We start from the raw sequence: 15,273 nt of genomic DNA, 5'->3' as shown, positions 1-15,273 counted from the left end.
TGAAAATTCAAATTTTTCTTTTGCCAGAGGCTGGAAATAAACAGAATTTATTTTCCTCATTAGCGATCCTCCATTCAGCAAAAAAAAAAAAAATTTCATGTTCAATGTTTCATGTTTCAAATTTCAAGAAAAATTAAGCTGCGCAAGTTCGTTCCATATGACATTTTGTTTGCAAAAAGTCTGAAGAGATAAAGTCAGAAGTATCATGCGTTTTGATATTAAACAACACGTCACATTTTCAAGACATTTTAAAGCGTCAAAGAGTAACATTTTTATTGTACCATATATTATTTACCATTTGTACTATAATGTGTGTGAACAGGAGACCTCTTCATCTTTCTAATAGAAGTTCTAAATGTTGTTTTTTTTTATATAATTTTGGGTAGTTTGGTTAGAACATAGGCTCATTCCCTACACTTACATATTGTTTTGTTGAAGTGGAGATAAACATATGCCATGAAAAACTATATCCAAACTTATTTCATACAGTTTCGGAATTTTTTGTTATGCCATAAAAAAACATTTAATTATCAAATATAGCGGGCTTTGTGCACCACATACAGTATAAGGCATGTGTAAAATCATTTCTGATGAACTAACTATGGATCAGTGTTATAAATTTTAATGGATTTTCAAACTCTCAAAATAACATGAAAATCCTAGAAATATATTGTCTCAAAAACCCGCCTTAGAAAATAACTGGTGCAATTTAGTGGTAAGAAAGAATAATTTGAAGTATTTCTTAACACAGGTTTCTTTTGGCTTTTGTTTGAGGCACATATTATTTTTGATTATGTACACATTTCAGATCTTACACCAGTTTATCTAACCATCGATGGATTTTCATGCAATAATTTTAGATATTAATAAATGCAAGGCTAATTTTTAAGAATAAACATTGTGGTGCACACAATAAACACTCTTTAAATGAATCCAGATTACTCTCTAACTGTATCCATTTTCATGCTGAAAAAAATCGAAGAATCTATTTATCATGACAATCTAAAGGCTTTAATAATGTCACATGAATAAATTTACATTAGTTTTGTATGATTTATGACAAAAGAAAAGACCCATCTGTCAAAGTCAGTCTTAATCATGGTGAGGGTTATGTAAGCATTTGCTTTGTGCTACATTCCCCAGTTGTGAGGCTGTGTTAACGTACATCTATGGTAAACACCTTGGTCTGTATTTCTCTTTGCGTAAGGATGTGTGGTGAGAAAGACAAGTGGCTCTTTCATTCCGTGAAGTAGGCACTGGCGGGTCACACTGTTGTAATGTCACATAACTCAAAAGCGATGTATTGGTCAGTGGCTGATAATCTGTGGAAAGACAGGGCTTTAGCAAAATAAGCTGTAGAGGGCTCACCTAGTTTAAAATATTTCAACAAAACATTACCAACATCCTTGCCATCAAATACTACAGATATACAGTATTTATCAGGTGCTGTCAAATACTCGTGGCTCTAACAAATCTCAGTCATTTGAACAAACTATCCCGTATCTCTGGGTAATTTGGGATATTTTTGTGTTGTAGGATGGGAGTCCTCATTCCACTCTCACGCCAGTGCAGTCTGAGAAGTCGCCTCAGAGGAGTGTGCGCTCACAGGGCGTGTCGCATTCCCAGTCCCCGGAGCCCTCAGCTGCTAAAACCAGAGACAGGTAAGATGTCTCATTTTGGTACGGATGAACAAGGATTCAAGCATTGGTCAGTGGAAGAAATTTGAAACTAATGTATACTAAAAAATTGTTGAGTATTTATTGAATGAAAGCTTCATTTGCAAAGTTGAATCCAGACTAATATGTTATGAAATACATGAAAATAATTATGTTACCGTCAGTAATACACTTTAATGGCGTTAATAAAAGTGAAATAATGTTGAGTGTATAGAGCATGATGTGTATAAAATACATGATTATAAACTGATATTGTTTGTTGTCTGTCAGCAGCGGTCCATCCATGGATGTGAAAGTGTCAGGTCTGAGTGGTATTAGTGACATCATTGGGGAGATGTTAGCAGAGGGAGGTATTGACCTGTCTGAGGCAGGCCTCTCCCCTGAGGAGGCTAAACAACTGACTAGGAGAGCCACCCAAAAGTAAGTTTGCTTCTGAAGCTGGCATTAGTGACACTCACAACTCCAACGCTACACATGATTTGTGCCACCCAAAAATAAACTTGCTTTGTATTTGTGTCACCTACAATTGGCTGTGCTACACATTTATGCCACCCAATAGTGAGTCTGCTCCATATATGCACCAGCCACAAATGACTGCTGCACATTTGTGCCACTCATAAGTAATTCTGTAGTTGTTAAATGTGCCACCCAAAAATAAGGCTGTATTTCTGTCGTCTTTATCTGACTATGCTACACATTTGTGCCACTCAAAAGTATGTCACTCCATATATGCGCCTCCCACAACTGACTGCGCTACATAATTGTGAAGCAGAAGGTGAATGATGTCACCACCTTCAATGACTAGAACATACAATGGTTCAAACCCCACTTTGGACAGGGCATGTGTAGATTTCCTTATGCTCACAGCTTTTAGGGCATTCTTGAAAATAAGCAGTCAGTTACACCTGTGGGTGTTTGCACAGTCTAACATTCCATGCAGACCACTTGTCTTCTAACAGTGAGGTTTGCATATATGTGCATCACATGTGGAAAAAAGTTTCTCAGTAACTTGCTTAAGTAAGGCATTCCATTTTTTTCCCCACTTATAAGACTAATTGCCATCGGATAAGTGAAAATTCTTGAATGCGGCGTTAAACAGCAATCAGATAAATAAATAAATTGATTGTGTTTGAAAATGTTCAGTCAGCCTCTGTGTTTTAGTCGGCAGTCTCAAGCCTCGGGTTTCGACAGTGTGAAGATGAGTGTGGATAAGTTACAACAGATTGCCAATGAGGCAGGACTGAATGCTAACAAACGTGACCCAGAGGAGCAGCATGCGCTCCAGGAGTGGATGGCAGAAAGAAGACGCAAAACACATGCCGAGTACAAGAAGCACAGACAGGAACTTCTGGATGAAGAGAGGCATCCGTTCGCATCCACCCAGAATACCAGCAGAGTAAGTGTGAGATTATGGGTGTAAAGCTGCCCTTTATTATACTAATCTTACAGTACAGTAACTGGTAGTTTTCTCTCCATCACAAGTTGACTGGACAGCGAAGGGTTAAATGTCTAGTCCACTGATACAACATTATTTACTTATGTACTTCATTGATGTTTGACGTCATACTCAAGAATATTCCACTTATATGACCGGCAGAGAGCATTATGATGGCAGGGGACTGGGCAGAACCGAGGGGGAAACCCATGACCATCTGCAGGTTGCTGACATATAGCCGGTAGAACATAGGAAAAATGAGGTTAAATTAAAAAGGGTATATTTTAGTCCATGATCTTCTGCATACAGGCAGTATGTGATGCTCAGATAGAGAGAAGATAAGGAATTCTGCTTGAGTAATAAAGCATTGTACATTTGTTGTAACTTCTAAAATACCATGTCTTAAAAGTAACAGCGAATTATTAAAATATGTATATAGCTGAATGTACCAGTAGTGCTTTTTAAAGTGATGGAAACTTCACACCAAATGACTTTTTTTTCTTTTTTTTATGTTTTTATTTTCCAGGATCCTGTTACAGACCATGATATTTTGGAGGCAGGGAGGCAACGTGAGGCTAACCGCAAGACACAGACAAAAGAAAATGTGGAAAAGCGATTCCTACAAGCAACGCAGCTCCTGGGTGACATCTTGACTGATGAGGTGGCTCTACCTAAAGAACCAGCTACTGGCTCCCCAAAGTCTGCTCGCTTTGCCCGCCGCATGCAGACAAGAGTTATCACCCCTAGGGGAGACAGGGGAGCTAGGCCCAAGACAGCTCCAACAGCCAGGGCTACAGATAGAACTGCATGGGAGCAGGCATCCCTTAATAACGGCAGAGTCATTGATAAAACCTTCCGTGTGTCAAAACAGCCTTCCATGAGTACTCACAATCAACCTTCCTCTTTATACTATGATGAACGTCCTATCAGACCAATGGTCAAACCCTTCCTAGCTGATCCTGAAGAGCTCCAACAGTCAGGGGAGACAACTGGGCAGCTAGCCAGGTACACAAAGATGGTGGAAAGCTTGGAGACAATTACAGAAAATACTCCACAACCTGTGAAAAGTGGGGAGGAGGACAACATCACAGAGCCGGACCCAGAGTCCACTGTAGAACCATACAAGCCCAAGCCCTTCCAAGAGTTGGTTCGCTTGCAGAGACCCGAGATAACACGCAAACAGGTACAGAGACGTCCCAGCTCTGCATCCAGCCAGAGGGAAAGTCCACGTACCTCCAGGCCTTATGCCTCCTCCTCCAAGGATGGATACAGTCAGAATGAGAAGGAAAAATTATATGGTAGGCATTTCTCTCAGAGGTCAGGATTCATATTAGTTTTTTCTTCTTTTAGTGAATATGACGTCTGCCAAAGTAGTGTACATATATTTTGTTGTAAAACTGTTCCTTACCCAGTAGCAAAACAAAATGTATCAAGACAATATTTTGTTAAATGCAGGCTGGAAAGAATCTGTCTATAACTCTTTAAACTCTTTGTGGTATCTGGGGCCAGGGCCCAGTTGTTTAAAAGTGTATTAGCATTTAAGCCTGGTATTAACTTTAGTCTGGACTAAAATACCATTAGTTTTGTATTATGTTGAGACTGGCTTCAAGATTTAAAGCTGGCTTCACTTGTAATACACTTTTTACCAACCAGCCTCAGATGTTTTGAACGTGAAGCCAGGCTTAAATCGTAATACCAGTCTTTGGACTTAAGTCCAAAATAAGTTTAATGCCAGGTTTTACTGCCTAATACACTTTTTGACAACTGGGCCATGGCAATTTTGTTTGTCCCTTTCTCTGTCATATTTTCATACTCAGTGACATATATTTAATCTTGGAACTGCATGACATTTCTTAGTACAAAGTTATGTAAAGTCACGGTAGATAGCTAGTTTGGCTAAATGGCTTGGAAACAAAAATGTATGGCTAGATCATGAGGCTAGGTCATGAGGATCATTTGCTGTTTATTCTGTTGATGATCATTGTAGAATTTTTAAAATATATATCAAACGCTTTGGAAAACTTTGGGACTTAATTCAAATTTGGTGGCTGACTTTATGTTTACTTTAACCATGAGTTCATATTTTGGATACATACAAAATATAGTCCATAAATCATAAAGAACACAAAGTCAAATGAGTATATGAGTATTGTACCATTGTAAGTGTGACTGCTGATGAGGATGTGAGCTTTGGTTGTAGATTTCATAAGCCCATGCTTTAGTGATGGAGAACGTCTTTTTGATAAACACATGGCTGGACTGTGTATGGTCATGTCACAAGATTTGTACTTATGATTAGTCAGTGGTCTGAGGCACTTAAAATTGAGGTTGCCCATCCAGACACACTACACAGTGAGTAAAGAATCAACAGCGATTTTGATTTTGAAAATCAAACACATTCTGATACCTGCAATCCGTGTGACAACAGTCAACAGTGCAGCTACAGGTTCCAGTGGTCCAAAATTCCCGTTGTAAAACCAGGCAGAACAGTCTGCATGACCATCAGCTGATTGTCGCAGTAGGCGTCCAAAATCACCTAGTGTGCCATGGGCTTAGATAGCCTGATATGTGTTTTTCTTTTTTAATTTTTTTTTATTGTATAAATATTTTTAGTAAACAAACGTCAGACAGATTTGCTTTATACAACCATAGCTTGTCTTGTTTATTGCTTCAGTGCACCAAACAGAAGGTTTTTTCTACATAATATTATAATATTAGCAAGGGATCATTCATCAGTTTTTAGCTCATGAGTCCTTCTGTTGTGCTAGTACACTACTTACGGAGGCCCCAGGCTGAAATTGAGAAAATCTGCTTGTCGTTTGTACACTATAAATGTCTGTGTAATAAAAAAACTTCTGAATGTAGACATCTTGGATCAGCGCCATGTGCATTATGAGACCTGGATGTTTGATTTTCAGTCATTTTTGGTTTCTGGAACATGGTGCTTTACAAAGACAACTGTATGATTATTAAAGAGAGCTTGTGACTTGTGCTACAAGCTTGAATCTTGTGATATGACTGGAATACACATGTACTGTAGTGAAGTTGTATGGTGCAAAGTAATACATTATTGTTGACAGGGTCTAAACACATTCCGGGAGCTTCCAGGAGAGCAAACACCTCACCGAGGAGGGTGAAGACCTACACAGAGCGGCTACAGGACATGAAGAAGTCCAAGAAGGTGTACAGTACACCTATTGTACCACAACAGACATTACCCAAACACGGTAAAGACAGTGGATGTGCAGAGACTGTTTATTAGTTATGTTAGTGCATGTGTATGTATTCTTACTCCCAGAAACCGCCATCATTGGCTTATGCAGCTAGAGCATTGTTTTGGCCGCAGTTGATCATCCTCAAGACATTCTTGAAGTCATAGATCCTGAGTTTTGGCTGCAACTTTAAATCTGAAGAGAAAGGCCCCGATAGCAGAGGTAGAGCGTCCGCTTCGGGACCGGTAGACCCAGGATCAATCCTTGATTGAGTCACACCTCAGACTTTAAAAGAGGAAGTTGTAACTTCCTCGCTTGGCGTTCAGCATGAAGGGGATAGTGCAACGACTGGTTGACCCATATCAGTATAATGGCTCGGGCAGGGTGGCTTACTTGCCTTCGGTAAGTCGTCTCAGTGAAGCAGCACTAAATAAAAGAGCGGTGGAAATCCGTCCTGCAACAAGGAGGCACATTACACGTACATGCACCCTAAAGATTCCTTCGTCGTCATATGACTGAAAAATTGTTGAGTACGACGTTAAACCCCAAGCACTCACTCACTCACTTAAATCTGAAAAATAATAAGAAACTTCTAGTATTCTCATACTTTGCACATGCTACCAACCCCACCACATCCCCAACACCACCACACCCCCACCACCCACCCTCACCACCCACCTTCACCCTCAGCTGAAACTATGGATATCATGTTATAACCATTAATTACGTGCTAGATGATATCTAGATCACAAGATGCCTGCATTGCATTTGCAAGTGGAGATAATTACCTATCAAATACATACATAAATCCCATTGATACATTGTAGCTTTATGCTCTTGTTGTGAAAAAAGAAATTGATGACATTATTTGTTTGGATAGGGACTTCGAACATTCCTCGGCCTGTGTCAAGGGGTAAGGGACCACTACACAAGCCCATGACTTACACCCAGCAGTTACAACAGCTTTCCAACAAGGGTGGATATTCCACAAGAGGTAGGTACACTGTGTCCACATTAGAATATGGCAATACAGGTTAACCCTAGTGTACCTGGGGAAAGGCTTAACCTTTTGATCATGAAATACCCGGCAGAATGGGAGTCAAACAATAAGGAGGCAGCATATTTTTGAATCCCTTGATTTTGTGCCAGTGTGAAGGAGGACCTCGAGCCATTGTGGGTCAAAAAATTATTGTAGCGTTACTTTTACAGTGTTACAATGTATTGGTTTGTAATGCAGCGTTGTTCTGTCATTTTTGTGACATGATAATGATGAGCTGGGACACAAACGTCAAGGTTCTACTGTCGGTCATTGGACGGATCCCCATTGTCTCCCTCTGCTCCGTGTACCCAAAAGATACAATTCCACGAGCCCTTTGAAGCCCCGAATACTAGTGCCAGAAACCTAATATGTAAGATCTGAAGATTAAGCTAATGGAATCCATAATTTTGTAAAATAATAAAAACTTTGCCAGCTGTGACACTTGGTAAGAAAAGCAAGAGAATGAGTTGATGGAATGATTCCATTTAATAATTTCTTTATGAAATTAAATCTGAAGTCTTTTTCTTTCTTTTTTTGCACGATCTGTAGAATGTCCTGAAACATGCAAGTGCATGTAATATATTGTGTATGTGTACATGTACCTGACCCAGGTATCAAGGGGCACAGTGACCAAAACACCAACATTTACATGTACCTTGTGGTTGCATGTGTATATCTGTATCTGTACATTTAATTGTCAGGTATGAAGCGTAGTGTGTATGTACGACCTCAGGTGGGAATACACTCCCGTGGACCTCGGCACAAGCCTCAGACCTACACACAGCAATTACAGAAACTCAACGAACAAGCCCCCAAAACAGCCAGGACTGCTAGAGGTGGGAACAGATATTATACATGGCCAGTACTTTAATCAAGTCACATTTGGTGCATATGAGAGAGGTCCTGCAACCTCTGCTTAAATAAGACATTAGGTCAGTCGTTGGATAACTATTTCACCTGGCTTTAATGCACACAATAGTCTAACAACAACAAAAAATTTAGGAACAAAATTTGGAACACCTAATAATTATTACATAAAACATTAGCAGGAAGTACTCTGACTTTAATTAGCCCTGGTTTACCTTGTATGCTAGCCTCTATGTTTATTCTGATCGCTTCAGCTAAGGCTGTAAGTCAACAGGTTTGTCAGGTACCTGGTGAAGGCACATAGTTTACTCCAAACATCTCCGGTTTCCTTCACCCATAAACCTGACTGCCATGATGTAAATTAAGGCCTGACGTAATTTTGGCAAGTTTGTCGGGTACCTGGTGAAGGCACATAGTTTACTCCAAACATCTCCGGTTTCCTTCACCCATAAACCTGACTGCCATGATGTAAATTAAGGCCTGAAGTCATTTTGGCTAGTTTGTCGGGTACCTGGTGAAGGCACATGGTTTAATCAGAGCATCTCCGGTTTTCTTCACTCATAAAGCTGACTGCCATTTTTGACGTATTTTTGGCAAGTTTGTCGGGTACCTGGTGAAAGCACATAGTTTACTCCAAACGTCTCTGGTTTCCTTCACCCATAAACCTGACTGCCATGATGTAAATTAAGGCCTGACGTAATTTTATTTCAAGTTTGTCGGGAACCTGGTGAAGGCACATAGTTTACTCCAAACATCTCCGGTTTCCTTCACCCATAAACCTGACTGCCATGATGTAAATTAAGGCCTGAAGTCATTTTGGCTAGTTTGTTGGGTACCTGGTGAAGGCATATGGTTTAATCAGAGCATCTCCGGTTTCCTTCACTCATAAACCTGACTGCCATGATGTAAATTAAGGCCTGTAGTAATTTTGGCAAGTTTGTCAGGTACCTGGTGAAGGCATATGGTTTACTGCGAGCATCTCCAGTTTCCTTCACTCATAAACCTGACTGCCATGATGTAAATTAAGGCCTGTAGTAATTTTGGCAATTTTGTCAGGTACATGGTGAAGGCATATGGTTTACTCTGAGCTCTATGGTTTCCTTCACTCATAAACCTGACTGCCATGATGTAAATTAAGGCCTGAAGTAATTTTGGCAAGTTTGTCAGGTACCTGGTGAAGGCATACAGTTTACTGCAAGCATCTCCGGTTTCCTTCACTCATAAACCTGACTGCCATGATGTAAATTAAGGCCTGACGTAATTTTGGCAAGTTTGTCAGGTACCTGGTGAAGGCATACAGCTTACTGTCAACATCTCCGGTTCCCTTCACTCATAAACCTGACTGCCATGATGTAAATTAAGGCATGACGTGATTCTGGCAAGTTTGTCGGGAACCTGGTGAAGTGAAATGATTTACTCTGAGCTCTATGGTTTCCTTCACTCATAAACCTGACTGCCATGATGTAAATTAAGGCATGACGTGATTCTGGCAAGTTTGTCGGGAACCTGGTGAAGGGAAATGATTTACTCTGAGCTCTATGGTTTCCTTCACTCATAAACCTGACTGCCATGATGTAAATTAAGGCATGACGTGATTCTGGCAAGTTTGTCGGGAACCTGGTGAAGTGAAATGATTTACTCTGAGCTCTATGGTTTCCTTCACTCATAAACCTGACTGCCATGATGTAAATTAAGGCATGACGTGATTCTGGCAAGTTTGTCGGGTACATGGTGACGGGAAATGATTTACTCTGAGCTCTATGGTTTCCTTCACTCATAAACCTGACAGCCATGATGTATATTAAGGCCTGAAAAGTAATTTTGGCAAGTTTGTCGGGAACCTGGTGAAGGGAAATGATTTACTCTGAGCTCTATGGTTTCCTTCACTCATAAACCTGACTGCCATGATGTAAATTAAGGCATGACGTGATTCTGGCAAGTTTGTCGGGAACCTGGTGAAGGGAAATGATTTACTCTGAGCTCTATGGTTTCCTTCACTCATAAACCTGACTGCCATGATGTAAATTAAGGCATGACGTGATTCTGGCAAGTTTGTCGGGAACCTGGTGAAGTGAAATGATTTACTCTGAGCTCTATGGTTTCCTTCACTCATAAACCTGACTGCCATGATGTAAATTAAGGCATGACGTGATTCTGGCAAGTTTGTCGGGTACATGGTGACGGGAAATGATTTACTCTGAGCTCTATGGTTTCCTTCACTCATAAACCTGACAGCCATGATGTATATTAAGGCCTGAAAAGTAATTTTGGCAAGTTTGTCGGGAACCTGGTGAATGGAAATGATTTACTCTGAGCTCTATGGTTTCCTTCACTCATAAACCTGACAGCCATGATGTATATTAAGGCCTGTAGTAATTTTGGCAATTTTGTCAGGTACATGGTGAAGGCATATGGTTTACTCTGAGCTCTATGGTTTCCTTCACTCATAAACCTGACTGCCATGATGTAAATTAAGGCCTGAAGTAATTTTGGCAAGTTTGTCAGGTACCTGGTGAAGGCATATGGTTTACTGCGAGCATCTCCAGTTTCCTTCACTCATAAACCTGACTGCCATGATGTAAATTAAGGCCTGTAGTAATTTTGGCAATTTTGTCAGGTACATGGTGAAGGCATATGGTTTACTCTGAGCTCTATGGTTTCCTTCACTCATAAACCTGACTGCCATGATGTAAATTAAGGCCTGAAGTAATTTTGGCAAGTTTGTCAGGTACCTGGTGAAGGCATACAGTTTACTGCAAGCATCTCCGGTTTCCTTCACTCATAAACCTGACTGCCATGATGTAAATTAAGGCCTGACGTAATTTTGGCAAGTTTGTCAGGTACCTGGTGAAGGCATACAGCTTACTGTCAACATCTCCGGTTCCCTTCACTCATAAACCTGACTGCCATGATGTAAATTAAGGCATGACGTGATTCTGGCAAGTTTGTCGGGAACCTGGTGAAGTGAAATGATTTACTCTGAGCTCTATGGTTTCCTTCACTCATAAACCTGACTGCCATGATGTAAATTAAGGCATGACGTGATTCTGGCAAGTTTGTCGGGAACCTGGTGAAGGGAAATGATTTACTCTGAGCTCTATGGTTTCCTTCACTCATAAACCTGACTGCCATGATGTAAATTAAGGCATGACGTGATTCTGGCAAGTTTGTCGGGAACCTGGTGAAGTGAAATGATTTACTCTGAGCTCTATGGTTTCCTTCACTCATAAACCTGACTGCCATGATGTAAATTAAGGCATGACGTGATTCTGGCAAGTTTGTCGGGTACATGGTGACGGGAAATGATTTACTCTGAGCTCTATGGTTTCCTTCACTCATAAACCTGACAGCCATGATGTATATTAAGGCCTGAAAAGTAATTTTGGCAAGTTTGTCGGGAACCTGGTGAAGGGAAATGATTTACTCTGAGCTCTATGGTTTCCTTCACTCATAAACCTGACTGCCATGATGTAAATTAAGGCATGACGTGATTCTGGCAAGTTTGTCGGGAACCTGGTGAAGGGAAATGATTTACTCTGAGCTCTATGGTTTCCTTCACTCATAAACCTGACTGCCATGATGTAAATTAAGGCATGACGTGATTCTGGCAAGTTTGTCGGGAACCTGGTGAAGTGAAATGATTTACTCTGAGCTCTATGGTTTCCTTCACTCATAAACCTGACTGCCATGATGTAAATTAAGGCATGACGTGATTCTGGCAAGTTTGTCGGGTACATGGTGACGGGAAATGATTTACTCTGAGCTCTATGGTTTCCTTCACTCATAAACCTGACAGCCATGATGTATATTAAGGCCTGAAAAGTAATTTTGGCAAGTTTGTCGGGAACCTGGTGAATGGAAATGATTTACTCTGAGCTCTATGGTTTCCTTCACTCATAAACCTGACAGCCATGATGTATATTAAGGCCTGTAGTAATTTTGGCAATTTTGTCAGGTACATGGTGAAGGCATATGGTTTACTCTGAGCTCTATGGTTTCCTTCACTCATAAACCTGACTGCCATGATGTAAATTAAGGCCTGAAGTAATTTTGGCAAGTTTGTCAGGTACCTGGTGAAGGCATACAGTTTACTGCAAGCATCTCCGGTTTCCTTCACTCATAAACCTGACTGCCATGATGTAAATTAAGGCCTGACGTAATTTTGGCAAGTTTGTCAGGTACCTGGTGAAGGCATACAGCTTACTGTCAACATCTCCGGTTCCCTTCACTCATAAACCTGACTGCCATGATGTAAATTAAGGCATGACGTGATTCTGGCAAGTTTGTCGGGAACCTGGTGAAGTGAAATGATTTACTCTGAGCTCTATGGTTTCCTTCACTCATAAACCTGACTGCCATGATGTAAATTAAGGCATGACGTGATTCTGGCAAGTTTGTCGGGAACCTGGTGAAGGGAAATGATTTACTCTGAGCTCTATGGTTTCCTTCACTCATAAACCTGACTGCCATGATGTAAATTAAGGCATGACGTGATTCTGGCAAGTTTGTCGGGAACCTGGTGAAGGGAAATGATTTACTCTGAGCTCTATGGTTTCCTTCACTCATAAACCTGACTGCCATGATGTAAATTAAGGCCTGACGTAATTCTGGCAAGTTTGTCGGGTACATGGTGAAGGCATATGGTTTACTCTGAGCTCCATGGCTTAACTGATAAAGCTGACAGCCATGATGATGGTTCTCTCCTTGCTCTCCGGTTTCCTTAACTCATAAACTGGGCTAGTATGATGTCAGGTTTATATGGTCATATATATGTAGTATTGTAGCTGGAAACAGATTAAGGAACAGAAGCCAGGGTTAATAATGTGCTCAAGGTTCTGAAGTGGAAATAAGCATTGCCATATGTGTAATTGATCTGTATAGCTGATAAAAAATAAAACACAATTAATTCTGTCTTTGTTTTAGCGTCTGACGCAGTGCTTGCAGCGCCAACCCACAGCACTTTGTCTCAGCGCCAAGATACGAGAGCCCGTCCCTACGCTGACCCGTACATCAGTGATTTGCTGGAGGAGGAGGAGATAGAGTCTGACATTTCTTCCTGGGAGGTGGATGAACGGGTCAAGCAAATCCTTTATGACGATGAAGACAGCTCATACGCGGTAAATGCATACATGAACTTCACAAGGCATAAATGTATGGTACACGTCAGTTTGTGTAGCAAATTCATCCAGATTCTCCCTATCAAACTTCAGCTCAAGTTTGAAAACTGGCCTCTTTCATGCACGTTTTGAATAATAATAATTCCATGGTTGTCATTACTTGTTGGTTTTAATGCAATGACGGCCAAAAATATTGCTGCCCAGGTTTGTTATGTGGAATCTCAGACTACATTTCATGTAATCTAAAACAAGCTTCTCAGTATGAATTTTGTTCAAAAGGATACATATGTAGGATTGACACATAGGTGAACTTGAATCTGTCTGGTAATCTGTGAATCTTGTTCTGAAGCCTGATTTTGCCGGACATGAATTTCACACCTAACCTTAGATCAAGTTGGATAAGCAGTTTAGCTGTGGCTAATTGCAGAGGTTTACTGCATGCACCACGATTTCCCATAAGCCTAGGTGCTGTCATGTGAGTGAAAAATTCTTTGACACGGCATTAAACCCCTTTAAAGTAAATTGAAGTAGTCAACCCTCAAGCTGTGTGGACCAATCTTAATCTGGACTTTTGTTTGTTTTCTTTGCAGGGGAGAGCTATTTCATCTCGGGAGTACCAGACATCAGAGGCTGTCTCGGATTATTATGATGTCATCATGTCAAATGAGTATGCAAATGAGGTAAATGTGGGAGAGATTCGAGACATAGCCGATGCGGTCTCTGTCAGCAGTGGTAGTATTATGAGCTATATTGACTGGGATGCTGTTGATCAGTTGATTGGGACCTCATGAGGCAGTCAGGAAACCCATCAGGCTTAGGAAAACCAGGAAGCTGCCAACCTGTGAAGCTGCTAGGAAACCATGTCCGAGTTAGTAATTCATAGAGCCCTCCAAGGTGTGTGGGAAAGTTTCAAGACCTGGGAGTTTATATTCTACTTTCATGATAGGCATGGTACATCAGGCAGTAATTAGAACTGGACATTAGCCGGGGTTCTTTACAAAGCTACCTGCAGCCTGCTACTTCGCTACAATGCACTTATGTTTTACTTCTTTTAATTTCCGTCAGTCACTGGCAACATTTCCTTGGTAGCCTTCTGCTAAAGATGATGATAAAAGCCCAGCATTAGTGTGATGCTAAAACTATCGTTTAATTATTACACAGTAGGGCATATCCGGGCAGTGTAGGTAATATTGCAAGTTTGTGTCAACATGGTATACGTCTTTGACCTAGTGCTACATCTGACTGAAAGGTTCCTACACTGTGATGTTTTATGACTGTGATAAAGAAGTTTCAAGCTACATTTAAGCTTATTGTACTGTTTGATCAAGTTGTATATACATGTACAAGCCGTGTGCATTTAGTTCTAAAAATTTTTAGCTGGTAGAAGCGGTTTACTTTCAATATTGTGCTTTGATTTTAGCAAGCATGTTAGTTGATGATAAATTATTTTACTGTTACATGTATATATATATATTTTTCTCTTTATCTCTTCACATAAAAGTTAGTCATTCCTGGATAATAGTAGATATTTTTGAGGAATTTCCTTAAGATGTCATTTATGTCATCACAATTCATTACCACAGTGTGTACAGAGGGGACCAAACCCACCAAAACTGTATCACACTGTATCACTCACAGTGTGATATAGTATCTACTGTATCTACTCCCATCATTTGCTCAACATTTCCCAGATCCTCCTCTCACAGGACGCCAGTCTTGCCACTGACAGATTGATGTACAACTTGTACATGCTTGTCTGCAAGATTAACACACTTATGATCTGATCAGGAAGTGAAATGATGTAAAATCAGATAAGTACACTGACAAGATCTGTGTTTGTACAGGTATGTACACACAGCTAGCACATCTCATCATCTGGAATGGCCTCCGGTATGCCCAGTCCCATCAGCAGCATGTTCTATATTCA

The 15,273-nt window shown here is 40.5% G+C and overlaps 1 protein-coding gene across 4 annotated transcripts in view; it reads left to right on the top strand.

Moving 5' to 3' along the window:
* LOC135471778 (ciliogenesis and planar polarity effector 1-like) overlaps window positions 1-15,273 on the top strand; it is a 64,243-nt gene extending 48,970 nt beyond the window's left edge. For 2 of the 4 annotated variants that reach the window (XM_064751110.1, XM_064751111.1), the window contains exons 32-40: window positions 1,537-1,661; window positions 1,947-2,096; window positions 2,838-3,072; window positions 3,638-4,409; window positions 6,192-6,338; window positions 7,204-7,317; window positions 8,064-8,198; window positions 13,153-13,346; window positions 13,937-15,273. In XM_064751110.1, the coding sequence (XP_064607180.1) occupies window positions 1,537-1,661; window positions 1,947-2,096; window positions 2,838-3,072; window positions 3,638-4,409; window positions 6,192-6,338; window positions 7,204-7,317; window positions 8,064-8,198; window positions 13,153-13,346; window positions 13,937-14,137 (2,073 nt within the window). In that variant the 3' untranslated portion in view covers window positions 14,138-15,273. The remainder of the gene's footprint in view (window positions 1-1,536; window positions 1,662-1,946; window positions 2,097-2,837; window positions 3,073-3,637; window positions 4,410-6,191; window positions 6,339-7,203; window positions 7,318-8,063; window positions 8,199-13,152; window positions 13,347-13,936) is intronic. The other 2 variants (XM_064751112.1, XM_064751113.1) reach the window with 2 other exon arrangements.

This window comes from Liolophura sinensis, chromosome 7 (assembly GCF_032854445.1).
Source record: "Liolophura sinensis isolate JHLJ2023 chromosome 7, CUHK_Ljap_v2, whole genome shotgun sequence".
In the NCBI taxonomy this organism is placed as follows: domain Eukaryota; kingdom Metazoa; phylum Mollusca; class Polyplacophora; order Chitonida; family Chitonidae; genus Liolophura; species Liolophura sinensis.
Note: the sequence above shows the minus strand (reverse complement) of the source record. Positions and strands in the feature narration are given on the sequence as shown.